The sequence below is a fragment of the Pezoporus flaviventris genome, unplaced genomic scaffold, assembly GCF_033815535.1.
Source record: "Pezoporus flaviventris isolate CSIRO_AGI_PZ_B2104156 unplaced genomic scaffold, CSIRO_AGI_Pfla_v1 ptg000002l, whole genome shotgun sequence".
Taxonomy (NCBI): Eukaryota; Metazoa; Chordata; class Aves; order Psittaciformes; family Psittacidae; genus Pezoporus; species Pezoporus flaviventris.
In genome coordinates this window covers 76,818,272-76,839,543 of record NW_026892550.1, presented here as the reverse complement: position 1 = coordinate 76,839,543, position 21,272 = coordinate 76,818,272, and the positions used below count along the sequence as shown (strand labels likewise).

Below are 21,272 nucleotides of genomic sequence, written 5' to 3'. Positions count from 1 at the left end.
ATCCAGTTATCAACAAACACAGAGCAATTTGTGGGAAATTCTGAATGGGGGCTCCCACTCAGTTTATAAGCCTCCCAGTAGAAGGGACTGTAAACATGAGATTTTGGGGACAGGAAAATTCTGACACTATGTCAGAGTTGAACTCAGTTTTCAGTGGGCAGATGTATAAAGTTTTACAGAGTCAGGAGTCAGACTCATTTTTCTACAACCAAAACTACCTTATAATTTATTTATTTTTTCCTCTAGAGGGATATGAATGAATGTCTTAGATATAATTAAGGAATTTTATGTAAGATGTTAAGAAAAAAAAACATAAAACGAAACCCATAAGAACGTGAATATATGAAAAGTCTAAACCCACATCATAAGAAAATGACCAAAGATTTGAGCCCGGCCCTGTTCCCTTCTTGATCTATCATGATTTGGAAAGTGCCTATTTTATCAGACTGTTATTGATACTGAAGTTGAAAACTGCGGCTTTACATTTGATAATCTGAAGTGAAGTTTGTTTATAAAATGTCTTTTAAATGTCTTTTTTATATATATAACATTTAGTTCTTTGATGTAACATTTCTGGGTTAAGTACTGTATAGTGCTTGTGTTTTAAATGCAACTAATAGAACTCTATGTAAACTTCTGCACCATATGTTGAGGAACTACAAACATGGGGTTTTTTTCCATCTGACTTTCTTCCTGCAAAATGCTTGTTTCCAGTGTTTTGATGGGAAGCATTTTACTTCACAGTCCTTGTGCAACAGAACTCAACAGTTCCACTGTGAGAGACAGTTTAATCAGAACATGACTTACTTATTTACCCTGCCCTGATAAGACAGATTTTCCAAGAATCAGTTGTCTGTGTTTGTATCTGAGGGCCTGCTCTAGGAACCCAGAAAGGATTTTTCTTCTGGTTTATTCCATGATACATTTTCTGTCCTGACCTTCGATTTGCTTTGTTGGCTGGCTTTAAAGACGCTTCTCCCCAAACTAGATCTCCCCAACCATGCAATCCCAAGGCACCACCAGACAGAAAAAACATAGCAAAAGCTGTTTAAAAAGAAAGAAACTCATGCAGACAAGCATGATTACTCTGACTCTTGTGTGCTCTGAAGGTACACATCAGTAAAGTAAGCTTTGTCCTCTGTTTCTGAGGTAAATAAGGTATGGCCTTATTTACAGAGAAACACTAAAGCCTTCTCTAGCCACACATTTCACGCTTGCCACACAGCCCTCTTATTTCATACCTTGCTTGTGCAAGCTGACCTACTGATTTTGTGTCATCTTCACAAATGATACAGAAGTTATGTGCTGAAGAAATCAGTGAGAAAAAAGCCGGTTCAACTGCAGTCCCTTGACAATTACCAATTCAACACAATCCAAGCAAGATGCTGCCCTGAGCACTGTTTTATGTAAATGCTCATTTGGAAACCGGAAGTTTGTTTGTGTGCTATGCAATTCTGACACTAAAGTCACATTTTCTCCCACTAAAATGCCATGGACCACCATTACCTTCCTTTCAGGTGCCATTCTAACACTATTAGTAAGTGGCAAGAGATCAGCTAATGACGATGCTTGGACTTTTTACTTAAAGACTTTTTTCTAGCCCTTTCAGTGTGGAAAAAAGCCCAGGGATCCTTGGGCAAACAAAGTTTGCAAGCAAGTTTATTAACTGTGTTAAGAAAACCAGCAGCAGTGTATATATTCACCATATGAAACCATGTGTGAAGGGACAGGGTGAGGACATTCCATGTGCATCAAGGGTTAAAGCATATAGTCCTGAACTGGCTGAAGAGATAGCATTAGAATATAAAGTAGCGAGTGCTTTGCCAGCTGTGGAACCTCTAGCACTGCACTGCAGAGTTAAATGTACTTTCAAAATAAAGATTCTCTCAGTAATTCGTACTCTTACAGCACTTTTAATCTCCAAATACAGCTTTCCTCAAGCTTTACGCAATGCAGCCACACCTGAGGTAGAGCACAGCAACTGTTTGCAGTGTGTAATAGAAAGAAAGCAGCTTCTGCTAGTACAGCTACAGGGTAGCAGGTTCATGCTAAGCGCTGGCACAGCTGAGGACAGCATAGCAAAATGTGCCTACATCAGAGGTCCAGAAAGCTAGGCTGGGTACTGTTACTAAAGGATGGGGGGATGTGATGCTAGCTACTGGCAACCAGGGTCTCCCAGCAGTTGCCACACTTACCATTTCTTTCATCCTCTTTTCTCTTGCTCTCCCCACTGTGCTGCTACTCCCCCTCCCCTTCCCATGACTGTAGTGGAGGGATTCAAACCGAACTTTTCAAAGAATTGTCAGTCTGGCTCCACAGGTCATTTTGACAGGTCACAGAGATGTTAAAAAATTTCAAAACTTCCACAGTAAGATGTAAAAATGACTTTTCCCCTCTCGTTTTTCCTTTTTTTTTTCTATGGCAGTTAAGAGTTTTGGAGAGAGGGATATTTCAATCCTACAAAATATAAAAATATTGGTCTAAAACGTACCTAGACCACAGCAACAGTAGGTTTGGAAGAAACAAAGCCCTGTGCAATCTCTATTACATGTAAATGGCTACAATACTGCTTTACTATTTGGGTAATATATTCCTTCTTCCTGATTAAGGGCTCTTCTAAAGACAGATTTAATTAGAGAAGACAGCATTAAATATTTATGCCATCAGAGCTGAGACAAGAGGCTTCTACCACCCCTTGTTGAAGTTAGCCTGATTTGCTTGCTACCCAGGCTTACCTGGCCTTCAGGTCAGATCAAAAAGAGAGCAAGACCATTTGGAGAGCCAGAACTCCTGTGAGAGGAACATGTGAATTTCAGGCCTTGCTTCAAGGATCTTTTTCCTGAAAACAGCACACAACTAGCTTCTGAAGTGGCTCTCAAAGAAGAAAAGGCGCTCAGATAAACATCCTAGTGACCTGACTTAAAGTTACACTAGTTCTAGTACAGTAAGTTTGATACCTAAAGCAGTTTCTTGGAGGAAAACAATGACTGGTGAAGAAAAAAAAAAAAAATCTCTCTGAATAGCTTCTTGTGCCTTGTAGATGATGCAAGTGAGTCTGGAGAAATGAGGGGGGAAAGCAGGTGGGGGAAGGAATCTGAGTCAGATCTGGTAATCTTTGAAACCATAAGTCATAGGAAAACAGAGAAAACTCAAGGCAGATCAATTGGTGGGTTTCTACACTGGGTCTAAGTAAAGCAGAGATGCTCAGGGGATCAAGACAAGGGTTTATGTGTAATCATCTGTCAGTTGGAAAAATAAACATGGAGGAACAGAAGGAATTTCCAGGGGATTGCTTCATGACCAGCTGATGAAAGACAGTCACAGATCACAGTCAAAGAGCCAAGGATGCTCCTGCTGCAAAGACCAGTGGGGATGGGGCAGAAGAAATCAAGCCTGGCAGAAAGGGCTGAGCATGGTGGTGAGGACAATCACTGAAAGATCGTGTTCAGAAAGGGGAAAAAACTGAATGGCTGTGTCACTCTGCTACCAGTTCCAGCTTCACAGGTGATGACAACCCACCCTTTTTCAAGGGACCTGCAACCATAAGACACAATTCTGCAGCAGCTTCTCTACTAACTTGGAGACAGTCCTCCCCTTTTCCTGTATCTGTTTGCCCATCCTGCATACCACAGAGACTATACTGTAGGAAAGAACGGGCAGGGATAGCACGTGTGTGGTGAGACATTGCCCTTCCTGGGCTCCCATGGAAGAGTCTTCTCCTTGGCCAAGCAGTGAGGAGCAGCGGCACCTCATGGTCCCAGCAGGGAACCAGCAGGAGCTCCCTACAGCTGCTTCAGTGAAAATCCCAGCAACATAAAAACATGAAGTCAGAACTTACATTGCTGTGCCTCCTTCTGTCCTTTTTCCAAACTGGTCTCACAGGCCAATGCTAAGCAGAGAAGCAGCTGCCTTGGAAGCAGCTACCTTGGAAACAGCTGAAATCCCAAGGCACCAGACATGTCCACTCTGGTGCGGGCTTCGCAGCCGCTCAGGCTTTCTGCCAGTAAAAGGGGAGCAGAGCTGCCTCTGAAAGGAACAGAAATGCTTGCTCTTCACTGACATCTATTGACTGCAGTGTTTTAACCACAAAGCTCTGCACAAGAACTAGGCATTCATTTTTGCAGGATGCTCAAAAACAGCACTCTAAAGGGAATCAGACACAGGTTTGGGGGGAGCAGGTCTGTGTCTGTGTACCTAGGGACAGTCCTGATGCACAGCCTGCTTATGAACTCTGTCATTTCTGACTGCCTGTGTCTGCAAGACTTTACCCTGGAATGACCAATCCGCACCACTCAGAATCTACCAGCAGCCACAGTAGAGACAGGACAATGGGACAGATGATGGCACTCCCATATAAATAAATAAATATAAATACTGAGGAGTAATAAAATCAGATTTTCCTTTTCTGCCTGCAGGACCTTTCACTAAAACAAAGGATAAAAGTGGTTTGTTGTACTCTGTCATTTGTGACCTTGGTAAACTACTTAGACCTAACCCAACAGCCAGGTAGGTATCACTGTGCTACAAAAACTGCAGTTAGTTGCCTAGCTACTTAAGAGGGAGGAGGAATTAATTAGTCTGCAGCATTGCCTGCTGGCTAAATTAAGGATTTAGCTATATTATAATAATAATAATTAAAATCAAAAGGTACAGCATGACTTCATTAGCAGGTGAATGAAATGCAGTAAGAGCTAGCTCATGTATCTCTGTGCTATCCAAACCCAGACACGGATGACAGTACCTTAACTGAAGCAGCCCAGAGGTTAGCTCCCCTGCTTCTCAGCAGGGGCATCAGTACAGATGCACTGCAAGGCACAGATCCTGTTAGCTTGTTCTCGACATTGCTATGCACTTCCTAACTGCAAGGTGCTCAAAGTCATTTAGTAAAAACCTAGCAGGGTATGAAGCATGCAAGAATAAGAAGTAAAAAGCAGTATGGCTTGCAGACAGCCCACAGATGTTTTACAGTGAGAGTGCACAAAAGATATCAACAAATGGCCGAATTCATAAAATTGAATGAATCCAAAGACAGATCATGAAAAACATTCTGAAGTAAGTTCATTAAGTCAGATTAATTGGAGTGTTTTATATTTGTCTAAATCAATTATTTCATCCCATCCTTCAGTTTTTTAGATTGGGCTTCACCAAATCAATCACACCACTTAGGAAGGGCATCACTGATCAGAAAGATCAGTGACTGATGACACATCCCCTTCCAACTTGAGACTGTGCTGCTGAGGACAAGATGTAACTAGGAAAAAAAGGTGTGAGAACAAAACCAGCCACACTCTTATGTAGACTGTACAGGCAATAAAACCTTGTGCAACTACAGCCTTAGGCAGAAGTTACACCCCTGAAGAGACTATATCCACATTTAAGACAAAAATGGCCGTGTTAGCTCAGATATACATCAATTTAGCTCAGCAACTTGTCTGCAAAAGTATGTGAGCAAACAGGACAAACGTGGTATTTTCCTGAATATTCTCCCAACCTCCAATTACGTTTTGTCCAAGAACTTCATGAGCAATTTACCATTAGTATCTATGAACGACAGATGTTAATTCAGCTTATGTCATGCGCTTTTACACAGTTCTGTGTGTGTACTTCTGCCTTATTTACAATGAGTTTTGAGGATTAAAGGATTAATTCCTATCGGCAATAGCAATGCCATGTCCTGATCCATGCTGTGTCAGAGCTACACACTGACATTTTAGAATGAGCGTTTTAGAATGTATATTCTGAAATAAGGCTAAAAATGCACTTGGGTATTTCCTGTACGAGTAAGAGGAGGAAGAAACCAAGGCTCAGAACCAGAGGAATCCTATCAAGTGTCAGATTCATGGAACACATGGCCAAAGGCCATTTTAAGTATGCTTACAGACATTTATTAAATGTCCATAAGCCATGTCCAGCTATGGAAATTCCTGAGCTGCAAACGTTTTGAGGCCACAGGAAAACTGGAAAGCACTGCCTAACACAACACAATAAATTCATATTCCTTAGGCATATGCTGTTGGTCTCTGCTAGTTTGTTCGGCAGTCTTTCCCTGTTAGACATCTAACACAACTCCCTGCAGCCCTCCTTCTTCCAAATTGAAGAATTCTTACCTGGTTGGTGCTCACACTGAACCCGATTCCTTCGTCATCCATTTTATCCTCCCACAAACCATTTGAGTACTACAACCTCTTTAACGTGCATGAAACAAAACACAGTGTTAAGATACATGTAAATCACTGACTTATACAGTGGAATAATTACCTTTATCCTTTTTTATCTTTGTGTTCTTAATTCCTAAAATTCAGTTTGCTTTTTTACTGTTAGCTGTTCTTTACTAACCTAAATGATTTGGTATCTTTGCCTCCACATTGCTCACTGCTCATTCCCTATAACGCCTTTTTTTTTTATAAGCAACTAAAAAAATCCTTCCATCTGCAAAAAGAAATAATGGCACCCCTTTTAGGGAAGTGGTCTGTAATGCCATGGAGGTGTGGGAGACAGCTATAGAAGGGGGCCGCTCTCAACTGTTTCCCTTTCCTCCAGTACCTAGCAGTGGGAAAAGCTCTACTAAAACAGAGCCACATACACAAATGCATCTAGGATCAGCAATGGGGACAGACAAACCTATCTGAGAAAAAGAGAGAAACAAACGTACCAACCAAGGATTTTTAAGACAAGTGCATTAATGACAAGATTTTTCTAACTAACTCATCTATGCAACAGGTTCCTCCATAATGGTGGCTTTCTTCCACTGGACATACTTTATTATTGCTCTTAGAATGCTGACATTTAGGATAATTAATCCTGCTCGGTATAAACCAAACTCATTGGAGTTATTTCTGGAAACAGGAAATAGTGTTTTAAGAGAATACTAATAGAAAATATAATTAAAAAAAAAAACAAAAAACAACAGAACAACCATCTTACATAGGCTCTGGAAAAGATTAACTAATGTGTGCTCATGGTTTAAAATTATTAAGCAGCTTAAATCACCAAGTCTTATAAAATCTCTTTAACCTCAAAAGGTTGAGCGATATATAATTCATATCGATCTGAAATGAACTAAGGTCAGAATACATTGGATTACCCTACGGGAAACAGCACAGAACTGGAGAGAAGCACACACTGAATAGGACAAAGATCATATAAAAATAAATTAATGGATCCAGAAGTAGGTGAAGGGCTAACCACTACTCCTTGTGCCAAAGTGTTACCAACACTCATATAAAAACATCTCTGCATTTATTTTTGATTCATGCAGAAATTTTGGGTAAAGACGCAATGTATACGGAGTACATTCAGCAAGCAGCTGAAACATTAGAAGAGTTATTGATTCAAACAGTAAGCTAAAAACAGTACTGCCAGCTCATATTTTTATTACAATTGCACTTACTCATTTTTGCTTTCTCTAACATAAAAGGAATGGGAATCACAGTCATCTGGTTTAAAGCAATCTATTCACAGTGAACTCTTGTTGAAATTTAAGTCAGCAAGTTATGGATAATGACACAAAGTGAAGTAATGAAAAAACTTGGCCAATTCTATGACATTATCAAACCTGAATTGATCACTGAGTCTGGACTTCTGAAGCTTTACCACATAAGTCTATAAAACTAAATAATCCATCTCGCTGCACCAAAGTCCACAGTTCAGTCTAAAATGTGTCTCTCCTGTTATCAAAGTTCATAGGATTTATCCAGCACAGAACCCTAAAACTTCACTGACAAGAAATACTTAAATGATAAGTTAGAGCTGATTAGTAAACTATTCATCTGTTACTCTTCCTACTGCAGATAGACAGTAAAAGAAATTCAGTTTAAAATTTTCCTTCGTAAAAGGAAGTAAACACAAATTTAATCAGAGGGCCATCTGTCGGGTGATATTATAGTGGGAGTGTCTATTTAGCAGAGAAACAAAATAAAATGTCAATCCATTATTAAAATCAGTAGCAATTACCTTTGTACCACAGCTATTTTTTATTTTTTAGCATAACCCAAAGCAGAACTTGATTCACTGATAAATACTAGGATTGAAAACTGATGCTTATTTTTAGAGTCAGTTCTATGAATTTTTACAGATACCAAGTTCTTTAAAGCAAGACACAGTAAAAATCGTATTTTCCATAAATACAAGCATACATATACACCAGCTTTAAATTAACATGCTAAAAAGTCTGTATATATACAGTTTTTATAAAACCACAATCAACAACTATGTTTTGGTTGTTTTCTGTTTTTTGCCTTTTGTTTTTAAACAGCATTTAGTTTTCCATACAATACACGTTAAACGTTAGAGTGTTTTTAACTCAGTGCTTGTAATAAAGGCCTTCACAGATAGAAACTGAGTTTCTACAATGGAACGATTTCAATGTTAGTGTGAAATTTAACCCCAAATTTGACAAAGCATTCAGGTATGTTAATTTAAGCACTTTCATAAATCCCAATATAAACAGACTCAAAGAGGCACAATTCCAAATGCCATTTAATTATTTATGAGCTTGAAATTTAACACACACTTAAAGTGCTTTTCTTAACTAATATTAACTGGGTTTACAGTAACTGAGCTTTCTTTTAAAAATACAGGAAGAAGTTTGATATTTATTTTTCTCCTCATCTCTCCAGCATGTTAAAATTCTTCCTTATGGAGATGAATCCTGCAAAAAAGATAGCACACGACTACAATACCATGCTGACATTTGATAAAGAAAATGTAATCCAAATGAGAAAAATGATCAATTTTTTTTTTTTTTAAAGTCTGAATTACAGATCTTCAAGTCATGTAAAATCATTGATCCCTGAAAAATGCCTGGATTATGATCTAAAGACACATCATTCCTGTAGGACAGGTGTAAAGATTAAGATTAGATTTACGGAACACTACTTTTTGTAGCATTTCTTTAATGGCTTTTAAAATAATTCTGAATATGATAATTATTATCAGCATACAATCACCCATATCGGCACTTAGTTGAAGTGAGACCTTAAATTAGAGGGAAACATCTTTGTAACTCATGGCAATGTAAAACTTGAAGATAAACCATCCTTTGGGATACAAACTTAATGAGAGAGGAAGAGAAAAAAGGCAGGACTGACCAACTGTGTTAGTCCTTTTTCATTCATTCCTTATTTCCTCTCCTGCTGTTCTCATTTCCCCATTTTCTCTCCTGCTGAACTCATTTCTTCCATTTGCTTCCTTGATGAGTTCACCTTTTCTAACAACAGGAATATGTGTTCTGCAAACTCCCGGACAGCTCCACAGCCACCATTGCTTTTACAAATATAACCAGCAGCTTTCTGAGCGACTACACAAGCATCAGCAGGCACACCACTCATGCCAGCTTTCTTCAGGCATTCCACATCAGACTCTTCATTTCCTACAGAGAAAGATGACAGACAAGGCAAAATATCACAGAGGGAAAAAGCTGAGCGGACTCACTATCTTATTGTGCACATATTAAAAAAAAAATAAAATTAAAATTTGTATTCATGACACAATTTTCATCTGAGCAGCTCAACAGCAGTTTGCACATGTGAGTTCTTGGAAAATCTTAGTGACAGATGTAAATGCTGATCATACTTCACACAATCTTCAGGTAAGAGAATGGTACTTTTAAGAGCAGTAAAATTATCTGAGCAGCTGAATAAGTATTTGCAAACTATACACTTAAGCTGTTACTGAAATATAGTTTTGTACAGAATCATATGGCTTTCAATTTTAATTCTGTTCATTGGTTTCAATTTCAGAATATAATCTATACAACATCCATCTGAAACGAACTACAGCTCAAAATTATGGGCAGTAGCTCCATGCTTGTGTAATATCAAAAACTTTCCTAAATCTCATTATAAAATAAATATATCTCTTTCCTGTATCGCATTATAAATCTCCTTTAAGTGATCCTGCCCCTCTACTCTGCTCTCATGAGACCTCACTTGGAGTATTGTGTGCAGTTCTGGTGTCGTCAACATAAAAAGGACATGGAACTGTTGGAACAAGTCCAGAGGAGGGCCACGAGGATGATCAGGGAACTGGAGCACCTGCCCTATGAAGACAGACTGAGAAAGTTGGGGCTGTTCAGCCTGGAGAAGAGAAGGCTGTGTGGAGACCTCATAGCAGCCTTCCAGTATCTGAAGGGGCCCTATAGGGATGCTGGAGAGTGACTCTTCATTACAGACTGTAGTGACAGGAAAAGGGATAACGGGTTAAAACTTAAACAGTGGAAGTTTAGATTGGATATGAGGAAGAAGTTTTTTCCTGTTAGGGTGGTGAGGCACTGGAATGGGTTGCCCAGGGAAGCTGCGAATGCTCCACCCCTGGCAGTGTTCAAGACCAGGTTGGACAGAGCCTTGGGTGACATGGTTTGGCATGAGGTGTCCCTGCCCATGGCAGGGGGGTTGGAACTAGATGATCTTAAGGTCCTTTCCAACCCTAACTATTCTATGATTCTATAAAAACAGCCAATACCTCCTTACCAAATTAGACACTGATTCATCAATGTCTTTAATAATCAGATTGTACCCTAAAAAGCCTAAAAATACGTAACTGCCTGCAGTGATTGGGTGCTATAAGTTACATGTCAATCACATTAAGTTCAGCATATTAACAAAGATCAAAGTGTTTTGAAGCTGAGCAGCACTGTGAAGTTTTTAATTTGTGTATACCATATAAAATTTTACTATCAAAAAAAAGGAACTGACCTAAGTAAGAGACTTCTTTCCAGCTTAAACCCATGTCTTTTTGCCATTCCTCTAGGACTTCTAATTTATTTGTTGCACTAACTTTTGCTATACACCCCAGCTGCATGGCTGACAGTGTTTTTGAACAGTTTCTGTCAGAGATGAGTCGAACCTATTAAAATAAAGTCAAGTTAGAATAAACTCCGTATACAAAGAAATAAAACATGTAAGATTATTTATTAAGAAAACAGAAGTTTTTCTCATAAAAGCTCCCTCAGACATCAGAAAAGCACTGAATAACTGGTTTCTTCAATCAAAACTCACAGCAGATGTGATTAGCATTCAAAACCAACACTAGAGTTCTGAAGTTACTTTGGGAAAGTGAAACACCATTCTGCAGGCTTCCCTGAGGTTCAAAAATATAAATTTGCATGTCTTTTTAAATGCAACATGTACTGAATAAAATACTGGGTATCACAGTAGAGTAGCATGCTGACTATTGAGTGCAATAGTATCTAGTTAAGCTACAGTGTGGAATATGAGAATTACCAAGGAAGATTTCTGTAATACTTGCAGAAGTATAATATTACAAAGTATTTTCTATGACTCCTTTACCTAATAACATTTTATTTACTGTAGGACTTCAGAACATCAACAGAACACCAAACAAACTGACGTAGCACAGCAGATAAATCTCCCACAGTTCATTCCAAATTTGACGTTTTGGAAATGATATACAAGGTAAGTTAAACCCAGAAGATTTTTGCAGCAAAATTTTAAAAAAATTCAGACACAACCCCTCCAAGTTTTCTGTTTAAGCTGTAGACAAGCTTAAATTCCCTACTGCTTTTAAATACTAAGAAATACTTGGACTTTTTTTAAGTACAGAATGAACAGAAGTGGTACACAAAGCAGCCGATCAGCAACATATACCAGAAATACATAAAGTGTGGCACAAAAGCCAGGAGGTTTTTAAGGAAAGACTCCAAGTCACAGCAAGTATGGAAATGGCTCCTAGATGCAACAAAACAATGATTACAAGCTTCCTTCCCCTTTTGCCTCATAGAAAATAAAGCTGAGGGAGTTTTGAAAAACCATCTACTCCATTTTACTGCCCCAACACAGCAACAGCTGCAAAGTATGTCATGAATGTCTCCTCCAACCTGTTCCGAAAGAATCCTACGATGGAGACTCCAAAAATGTATCTGGAGAAGTCTACTTGGGGTAAAGTTACTTCTGTCTTATCCATGCCTATCTTTACCTGCAACAGAACTGGGTTAAGGCCCTTTGAAGGTAACCTAAATCTTTACGTAGTTCTTACCCCAAAAAAATTCTTCCAGCTGTATCAAAGGCAGCAGCACAGACAGAAAGTAGCCAGGAGGCTACATAAATCCAAGCAAAGATTTAGATCAGTAGAACTGAATAGTAGTTATAAAAGTAGTCAAAGTAGGCATGTTACGATCTGGGTTGATTCCATTTTTCATTCACACTGAATTCTTACAATTTCAAAGCATGTAAGTTATGGTTAAAACAACTATGAAGATGAACGTGTTTGGGGTTTGATTTCCCCTCTCTGCAACAATCACTGTGATCTAGGATGAACCAATTGATTTGTCTGGGTATTTCTTCCTCTCTATAGTAAGAGGTAACAACATATCCCTGCTTAGTAAAGCTGACTTCTAATTAATGAGTGTCTAGGCTATACAAAACAACAAGATCAGTGCTAGCAAAACACTATAAAGACTTCTTCACACATTTTTCCAGGACAAAAAGATGCTATAGCTACTGTGAATGAGATTGAAAACTTTGTCAAAACATTTTAATTTTCCAATATGGAATGCAAGAACAACATTTGTCCCAACCCTGAACCAATGTACTATGCTGCTTGATCATGACTACTTTGAAGAAATTTCAACTTACATGCTGCAGGGTTTTAGAATCTTTCAGTGTTCAGTTTACATCAGGCATAAATCCTCACACTTCAGAACACCACATACCTGGATTCCTCTTTTCTTTAATAGGTTGATACCAACAATGTCTCTATAATCGTAGCAGACCATTTCCTTCCGATCTTCTGTCACATAAATGCGACCATTTGTCAGGCATCCATCAATACTGCAAACCAATAGCTTCACCTCTTTTAATGGCTCTTTGCCAAAATATCCAAAGCTAGATAAAGAAGTTGTTTTTTAGGAGGGAAGTTTCTGCACACTCCAAACCCCAAATATTTAAAATACACATGTGATCTTCAGATAATCAACTTTGAAATTCATTGTTTTTCTAATATCTTTTCTCACCATCGTCCCTCTCCAACTATATTCTCCCTCTTCAAAGAAAAAAACAGAATGATCCAAAGATAGTTCAGTTATGGTGTCTATTTAAAAATTAGGATGAGATTTATTTCCTTAGCATAACCTCTGATGTTCTGTAGCATTTATGTGGGGCAAAACCAAAATGGAGCAACAGATGAAAAAGGCACAGAAACATACTCCTTTCCCACCAATTAACTCCTTAGAGAAGGGCAGAGTAGCTGCAAACAAAAGGCAGCTGATAAGATGTAGTCAGCTCATGCCTTAGACGCAAATACTCTTCAGTCACGTGCATCAGTAAACTTGCTCCAGACCATGGAAGCCTAGGACAACTCAGCTGGAAAGGCCAGAGATGATGCTAATACACTGCTATAGTACAGTGAGGCTTACAATTTTCCCCAGGCTGAGTTTTCAAAAAAACAACCAACAAACAAACGAACAAAATCCAAACCCAACACAAACCCAAACATATAGCAAAGGTAATTTAGATGATTTAAACAGATATAAGAAAAAATGCATAGAAAGCAAGTTGTCCAATTATCTTTGATTACCTATATTACATACATTATGAATTCTCATGAGCACACTCTGAAACTATCAGAGATATCAAAGAAATAAAGGAATAAAAAGTGGTTTTACCTCAATACTCTCTGCTCTGCAATAGGCCAATCAATGTCTATATCAATATCCACACTGTGCTCTGCACGCATTTCATAGTAGGCCATTTTGCCACCCTAAATAAAACAGAACCCTTTAAAATATTCTGCTTGGCTTAATACAAGATTAAGAAACTCATACAATTTAGCACCATGTAATGAAAGCTAAGTATCTGGTTAAACATTGGTCACAACAGCTTGTATATGTGAACCATCAATAATTATGTTTTTGTCAGTGACACAGAACCAATCATGCGAAGGAACTTCAGGTTATTTTTATTTTACTACTATAGAAAGCGTGCAAGAAAGCTGTTATGCATTGTAGTCATTACGTCACACCGATTTTACCAGGTCTTTTACTACAGTAAAACAGAAATGCCTTTAGCACTTATCTAGTAAGAGTAGGCTTATATTTTGTTTCCTGTTTACACAAACAATGTCAACTGGAAAAATATCCACCACATCCCAATGTAATTGAAAAGAACCAAAAGCCCCAATCCTCTGAGAGTTAGTGGCCCAATCTGCACAAAATGTAGAATTTAACACAACTGTACTACCCACATCAATGCTTGCAAGTCCACACAGCACTAGCTGGTACTGCATGGGTCTTTACAAACTACAGACCTAAAGCTAGCATTTCTGCATTAGTGACGTATCTGAAAAAGGGTAAAGCAAGAACCTGGTATTCTTGACACACCTAGTAAGGTATTCCTGTCAGAAATATGGAAATATTTACACTGGGCTTTTTTTGCAGTTCTGCTAACAAATACTGGAAATGACCTGTAAGATGGAGAACTTGTCTTGCATGAGAAAATGAAGAGATATACTTGTAGACAAATAAACAAATGAAGTGAAAGCTGAAGTAAATGCATTTGTTCTGTATTACTACATTGGGATGTAAACATCAGGAAAGGGAAAAAGACTCTTTAAGTGACAGTATAAAACGGCCTAAGACAAAACTGGCCAAGAATACAAGTCTATAGGTTAAATGAGAAGCCTATAACACTGCATGAAGTTTCGCACCCTTAGTAACACTAAAATGAATTACAAGATGTTTGCTTACATCCTGGTGAACTGATGCAAAACTCAGTAATGTATTGTTTTAGGCTTATAGCTATATACTGCTCAATATTGTTTGTATAAATCTGATTCCCGTGGAGGATGCCATTACTGGAACGCATCTAGCCCTGTTAAGTTCCAAATAATAAGTAGGTCCTGAGGTTAAAGTGCTGTTACTTCACACTGACTGCATCAGAAACAGAAGTACATTAATGAATTTAGAACCCTCTACAACAACAGTAAAAGGTGTATTATTCTAATGAGCACGAAAACCAGAAGCACTAACCTGTAAGTAGCCCTTCTCGATCAACTGTCTCCTGGCAAAATAAAATGAACCATTTTCATACAGTTCCCCGGGCCAATCTTGCCTTCGATATCGTTTTGCTGGATTCAGGTTCTGGGGTTCTGTCATTTTGTTTTCTGTTAACAAAGAAAAATTACAAAATAAATTTTCTAGCATCTCTGTTCAGCATCAATGAACTTTCTTTAAATAGTTTTCTATTGAAAAATGAAGGACACAATGCAGTCACCAACTTCTTTCAATATGGCCTCTCATTGCTTAGCTTTATAAAGGATCATTGAGTTGCCTCTCTTTCTTGGAGCTGTGGATAACAAACAGAGGACTGCCTTGCGTTCTAGGAGAGGAAAGAAAAATCTTTCGTTCCAACTTTTTTTAAAAACAACAACAAACCAAAACAATAACAAAAAAAACCACCACAAAAAAAAACCTGAGAGGTCATCAGCTCCAAAACTGACCATTGGAAGACACTCTTCTAAAGAGCCAAAAACCCCAATTCAACTACCTATGCCTAAAACCAGGAATGCCCTGAATGAACTCCAAGAGCTGAGGGGACTAACCTGAAATCTTGAAGAGCGTACAAGAAGAAATTTTGCCTGTGAAAACATCTTGGCACTTCCCAAAAATATTTCCTATTTAAGGACACACATTACGTTAACTTTTCATAACTGGTTTAATCAGTACCCACAATGAATAAACAAGTGACTTTGAACAAACATGATCCCATAAGATCCCATATTGTTATCAATGCCAGTAGTGCATGCAGCAGAAACTGAACCAGGAACCACACTTCCGTCCTTATGCCACTCAAATTCACACACACACACATACACATACAAAGCAGCTGAAATTCACCAGGTCTCATGATCTAGGAACTACAAAAAAGTTAGAGGGCATTCTCAAACACCTAAAACATCCTGAGGCTTTAGTATATATACACACACCTTGTACTTCATAAATACACTAGAGCTGTGGGCTCAATGAAGTAAAACACTTTCAGAGAGACACCTTTCTCTTTCAGAATGCATCAATATTAAACCTTCATGCAGAAGGAACAACAGAAAGACACAGGAAAAGATACAAAATTCTTTTAACATAATCAGTATTTTAAAGCCATCTGGACAAAGACTATAAATAAATAAACAAAAAGAGTACAATACTAAACTGTATGATGCTTTGCAAGCTCAAAAAAATTTTCATCTGAAGCAACTTATATCACAACAGAATAATTCTAATGTCCAAGTAACACACTCATTTTTAAATAATAACGTGACAGTATCTGAATCAACTATTTTTGAAAAAGCAGCAAACATTTCTACTTCACTCACAGCAACAAAACTAATACAGATAATGTGCAGAATAGTTCTTTGTATAAGGACAAAAGGTACTTCTATAGCTACAAGGTACTTCTATAGCTACAAGGTACAATCTTTATTTGCAAGTAGAGCTCAGCCTTTCATCATCTAGGCAGCTGTAGCTGAGAGGCATATTTTCACTGGGAAAAAGAGTCACATCCTTCTGTATGAGCTAATTAACATGAGCTCTGCCCTCATGACTCAAAGGCAGTCTGCAATTTCACATATGTCAGCAGCCAAATTCGCAGGCTGAAACACACCCTAAGTCTCCAGGCTAAGAGGTTGCCATCCCATCTTCCCTAAGACTTTACTTCACATTATTTGTCATTTGTTAGCTACTGCAGAGTAAGAACACTTTCCTAGTGAAGACAAGGACTCAGTGTCATGTCTACATGCACATGAGTACCCACTAAGCAGAAGTTATTTTGAGCCTAGGCAAGCTAATAACATTTTAATTTTCAATACCTTAGCAGTTCTACAAAACAATTACAGAAAGGCTGAGCAACGATCAGTAATATCAAAACAGCACTACTTAGAAGGAATTTCTAAGCCATTCCACATCTCCCGCCTTTTACACTAGGAAGGATACCACTTCCAAATGTAAATATTATTGGCATGAAAAATAAAACATTTGAAAAAAAAAATTAAGCGCAACCAGAAACACCTAAACATTACCTCCTTTTTTTACTTCACTCCATCTGAATTGATGTCGTCTCACAACAGAGAAGACGGAATCAAACCCCTCCTTCTGGATCATATCCGCCACTTTTATAAGATCACTCGGATGTAAACAGGGAGATGTTGCTTGAATATTTCCTACAATATCAACCTCTAAAGAAAAAGAAAGAAATGCTTATGAAACAATATTCTTTACTGGTATGAGTAGATGCAACACACACACACGAAAAAAAAAATCTTTAGCTTTTATTTACTAAAGGCTTTATTTTTCTAAGTAATAAGCAGTTTTACTTATGTTTCTGAACAGTAAGTGCATCTTCACTCTGGGGCTACAACATAAAAGGTCAGCATATTTGACTACTGATTTACCATGATGATGATTAAGAAACTCTCTGATAGCTTCTAGAGATGTTGAGGAGTCTTGAGAAACTTCAGGGCTTCTTCGATGAACTCGAGCACCAAACTGCTTTGCAACCTTCTCAATTTCATCATGGTCCGTAGAAACCCATATACTGTTGGCAGACAGTGACAGAAATGAATATAAAGAATAAACCCCAGCACTGTTGACTTGCCCACCATAATCTAACCTGAATGACACTCTGGCTTATGCACGCACTACACCTTGCAATGAAAGGAATTAGCTCTTTTATTTGCATTAGTAAGACTATAAAGCAACTTTTAACAATAAGGATAAAACATACAGATTCACATTCACCAGACTGTAAAAATCTCAAGATTGGGCTGCATTTCAGTTTAATCCTGTAGGGTGCTTGATCTAGCTTCCATGTAGGAAGCTTAAGCAATATAAAATTCAGAAGTGTTACCAGAAAAATCCAGTATCAGCACACCACAAGTTTTTAGACATGCTAACAGATCAATAAATTGTGAATGGGTTGAATGAGGCATTAAATATCATCTAAGAGTTCAGAAACGAGGCTGACAAGAGCTGCCACACAGATAGAAGATGAACTTATCTGCAAGTGTTTTAAAATGTGTTAATTAGGCTCAATACAATCCCAGAGAAAGAGCTGTTCAAGTTACAGCCACATATGTTTTGGCACAGAAAACCTTCAGTACTGGTAAAACAAGATTGCGACTGTTCAGGGTTAATAAACATTTACAAAAGGAAGGGCCAAGTCTGAATATTATGCGATGATAAACACTGGCTGAGAACTGTGAGGCCATTACTCCCATCACTATGACAAAAAAGCATGTGAGATATAAAAACAAAAAAATACAAAAAATAGCCCTTCTCTCAGCAACACTGGCATTCTCAATGCATTCTACATAGCAAATGGTGCTTTTGTTAAGTATTCTTCACGCAAAGACATCATGGAATCATCAAAATAAAAATATGTATGACAGCGACAGCAATGTCAAGTCACACCCAGCTGAACAAATGCAGAAGAGGTATTCTCCATAAACTTCTTCAGGCTGGTTAGCTTAAACACAGACTCCCCAGTCAACTAACAGTTTTGTTGTGTAACATGTATCCCATCAACACAGCTGTTTCAAAGGTGACTAGAAAAACCTAATATCCCATCTAATGCACTTGTTACGCCTCATGAGTTATGCTGCATAACCCTAAGTGGCTTCCTGTTGGGCAAATTCAAGTACTAGACAGAAAATGAGAAGGTCGCTCAAACCACCATAGGTCATTAAGCAATACAGATTCACATACATTAAATAATTATCAATTATTAAAAAATTCCAGGTCAGAAATGGTTTTGACTGCTTCTTTAATAAACCAACTCAACTTCCTCAACTTTTGAGATACAGTTAAAAAGGTTTCCCAGAATAGATAATGGTACGGCAGTTATGAGACACAGAAGGCTCATGCTTGCTTCCAGCTCTGAATCTTGCTGGGCTACACTGCTACTTTACTATATCAAGTCCCTCCTCCTTTGATGTAATGCAGTAGGTTTGCATTGGGAACCTGCACCTAGGTACGCTACATACCAAGTGCATCCTAACCAAGCACTGGTTTTAATTAAGTTTATCAGTATGTGGGTAGAAGACTCCCAGTTTTGTTCCGGCAGACAAAAGAAATCTCTAATGCCCATATTGTTAGTACTATCAAAATACTGTCTATCTAGCTCTAATCATTGCTACCACAGTTTCCTGCACTTTGCCACAAACTAAGCTTCTGTTCTGTGTCACATGGGCACACATGGTTATTTCCTTCCATTTGACATTTACAAGATTGCCTCTAATGGGCTGTGTACAGCTGTGGGCTCCTTAATACAAAAAGGAAAAACTAGAGCAAGCAGAGCAAAGAGCCAGCATGATGACTGGAACCTCAGAGCACATGCATACCAGGAGATGCAGAAAGACCTGTCTTGATTCAGACTTATGAAGAGAAGGTGAGGGGGTGACTTTATTGCCATCTTCAAGTACCTGGTGAGCAGGTGGAGAGAAAACAAAAGAAACTTCTCCTGGATGAGCACAGTAATAGGACACAGACACATACTGCAAGAACAGAAGAGCCAATTCAACCGGTTTCATTAAGGGTTGTCCATCAATGGAACCAGTGCCCAGAACAGCTGTAGAGTCTCTATCCTTGGAGATACTCAACCTCAGCTGCATGTGGCTCCAAGCAATCCTAACGAGCCTGGCTTTCCACAGTGGGCCACTGGAGTCAGCCTGCAATCCAGTGAATCATAGGATGTTACCTACAGCCTGGCAGTTTTATTCAATGCAGACATCTTTAAGAAGTAAAACCATAATAAAATCATAGACTGGTTAGGGTTGAAAAAGGACCTTAAAAGATCACCTAGTTCCAATCCCCCTGCCACGGGAAGGGACACCTTTCACTAGACCAGGTTGCTCAAAGCCCCGTTCAACACTTACTGACAACCATCCTCAATCAGTGGCTCCCAACCACGAATGAGAACAACTTAAATTTCAAAGTACTGCACTGCACGACTAATTCCTTCATTCCTTCGCAGCTCACCCTAACCAGGAAGGGATGGCAGAGTTCCCGTCAGGGTGCAGACTGTTTGCCTCGCCCGGCCCGATCCCCAACGCAAGGCCACGTTAGCCGCCCACCTCTGCCTTCAGTGAGGGACTCCTACTACACACCCCCCTCATTCACCGAGCCTGAAGACGTCCTGGTGTGGGACCACCCGCCCCACGACAGGCGCTTCAGAGCCTGTCAGAGAGAAGGCAGCACAGAAGGGAAGGCTGCCCCAGGAGCCCGCTGCGGACAGAGACCGCTCCCCCCACCCCTCGGAGCACCGCAGTCCCTCGGAATCCGCCGCCGGCAACCCCTACCCACCCCCCGACGAGCCCAGGACGGCGGGAAGCGGGACAGCACATGCGCACCTGTGGAAAACGCCGGCGTCGGCGGCAGCACGCAGCACCCAGCCCACGAGCGGCACGCCCGCCAGCAGCTTGATGTTCTTCAGCGGGATGCCCTTACTGCCGCCGCGCGCCAGCACCAGCGCGGCCAGGTGGGTGCTCGGCCGCCCCTGTCCTGCCGCCGCGTCGCGATCCATTGCCCAACACAGCCCCGCGGCCCGCCGTGCACGCTGGGAAGTGTAGTCCTGCGCCGGGGAGGGACGACGCGGCCCGGCATGTCCGCGCGTGCGTGCTGGGAGCGCGGGGCGGGGAAAGGCGCTGTGGTGGGTGTCCGGGAGTTGAAGGATCAGCTGGGTTGAAAGAAGGCCTTTAAGGTCATCGAGTCCAACTGTGACCCCAAGGTCTGCTGAGTCCACCAATAGTGTGTCACTAAGACCCTCATCTAAGTGGGTTTTGAACACCTCCAGGGATGGTGATTCCATCGCTGCCCTGAGCAGCCTATGCCAATGCCTGATCACCCTGTTGGTGAAGAAATTTTTCTTAATATCCACTCTGAACCTTATTTGGTGCAGCTTGAAGCCATTTCTTCTTGTCCTGTCACCTGTTACCTGGGAGAAGAGACTGATGCCCACCTCGCTACAACCTCCTTTCAGGTAGCTGTAGGGAGCAGTAAGGTCTCCTCTGAGCCTTCTCTTCTCCAGACTAAATAACCGCAATTCCCTCAGCTGTTTCTCATAAGACTTATTCTCCAGACCCTTCACCAGCTTTGTTGCCTTTATCTGGACATGGTCCAGCACCTCAACATCTCTCTTGTAGTGAGGGGCCCAGAGCTGAACCAGTATTCCAGGTGTGGCCTCACCGGTGCTGAGTACAGGGCGATGATCACTGCCCTGGTCCTGCTGGCAATGCTATTTTTGATACAGGCCAGGATGCCGTTGGGCTTC

The 21,272-nt window shown here is 39.8% G+C and overlaps 1 protein-coding gene across 2 annotated transcripts; it reads right to left on the bottom strand.

Annotated features, from left to right (window-relative positions):
* Positions 1 to 8,460: 8,460 nt before the first annotated feature.
* On the bottom strand, positions 8,461 to 20,569 carry CMAS (cytidine monophosphate N-acetylneuraminic acid synthetase). 2 transcript variants are annotated; one of them, XM_061444394.1, is made up of 8 exons: positions 20,353 to 20,569; positions 17,398 to 17,540; positions 17,026 to 17,181; positions 14,984 to 15,117; positions 13,622 to 13,716; positions 12,671 to 12,842; positions 10,695 to 10,845; positions 8,461 to 9,370 (listed from the first exon to the last, which is right to left on the bottom strand). In XM_061444394.1, exons 1-8 carry the CDS (start codon positions 20,523 to 20,525, stop codon positions 9,141 to 9,143), a joined length of 1,254 nt encoding a protein of 417 aa, XP_061300378.1. In that variant the 5' UTR covers positions 20,526 to 20,569; the 3' UTR covers positions 8,461 to 9,140. The 2 variants fall into 2 exon arrangements, with proteins under 2 accessions (XP_061300378.1, XP_061300379.1); XM_061444395.1 differs by lacking the exon at positions 17,026 to 17,181.
* Between the last annotated feature and the right edge of the window lie 703 nt (positions 20,570 to 21,272).

Excerpts from the sequence above, each read along its gene's own strand:
- CMAS (XM_061444394.1), bottom strand. The coding sequence starts at position 20,525 with ATGGATCGCGACGCGGCGGCAGGACAGGGGCGGCCGAGCACCCACCTG. Across the intron at positions 17,182-17,397 it reads GTTTCTTAATCATCATCATG|AGGTTGATATTGTAGGAAAT; the intron begins GTAAATCAGTAG and ends CTTTTTCTTTAG. Across the intron at positions 15,118-17,025 it reads GAGTGAAGTAAAAAAAGGAG|AAAACAAAATGACAGAACCC; the intron begins GTAATGTTTAGG and ends CTTTGTTAACAG.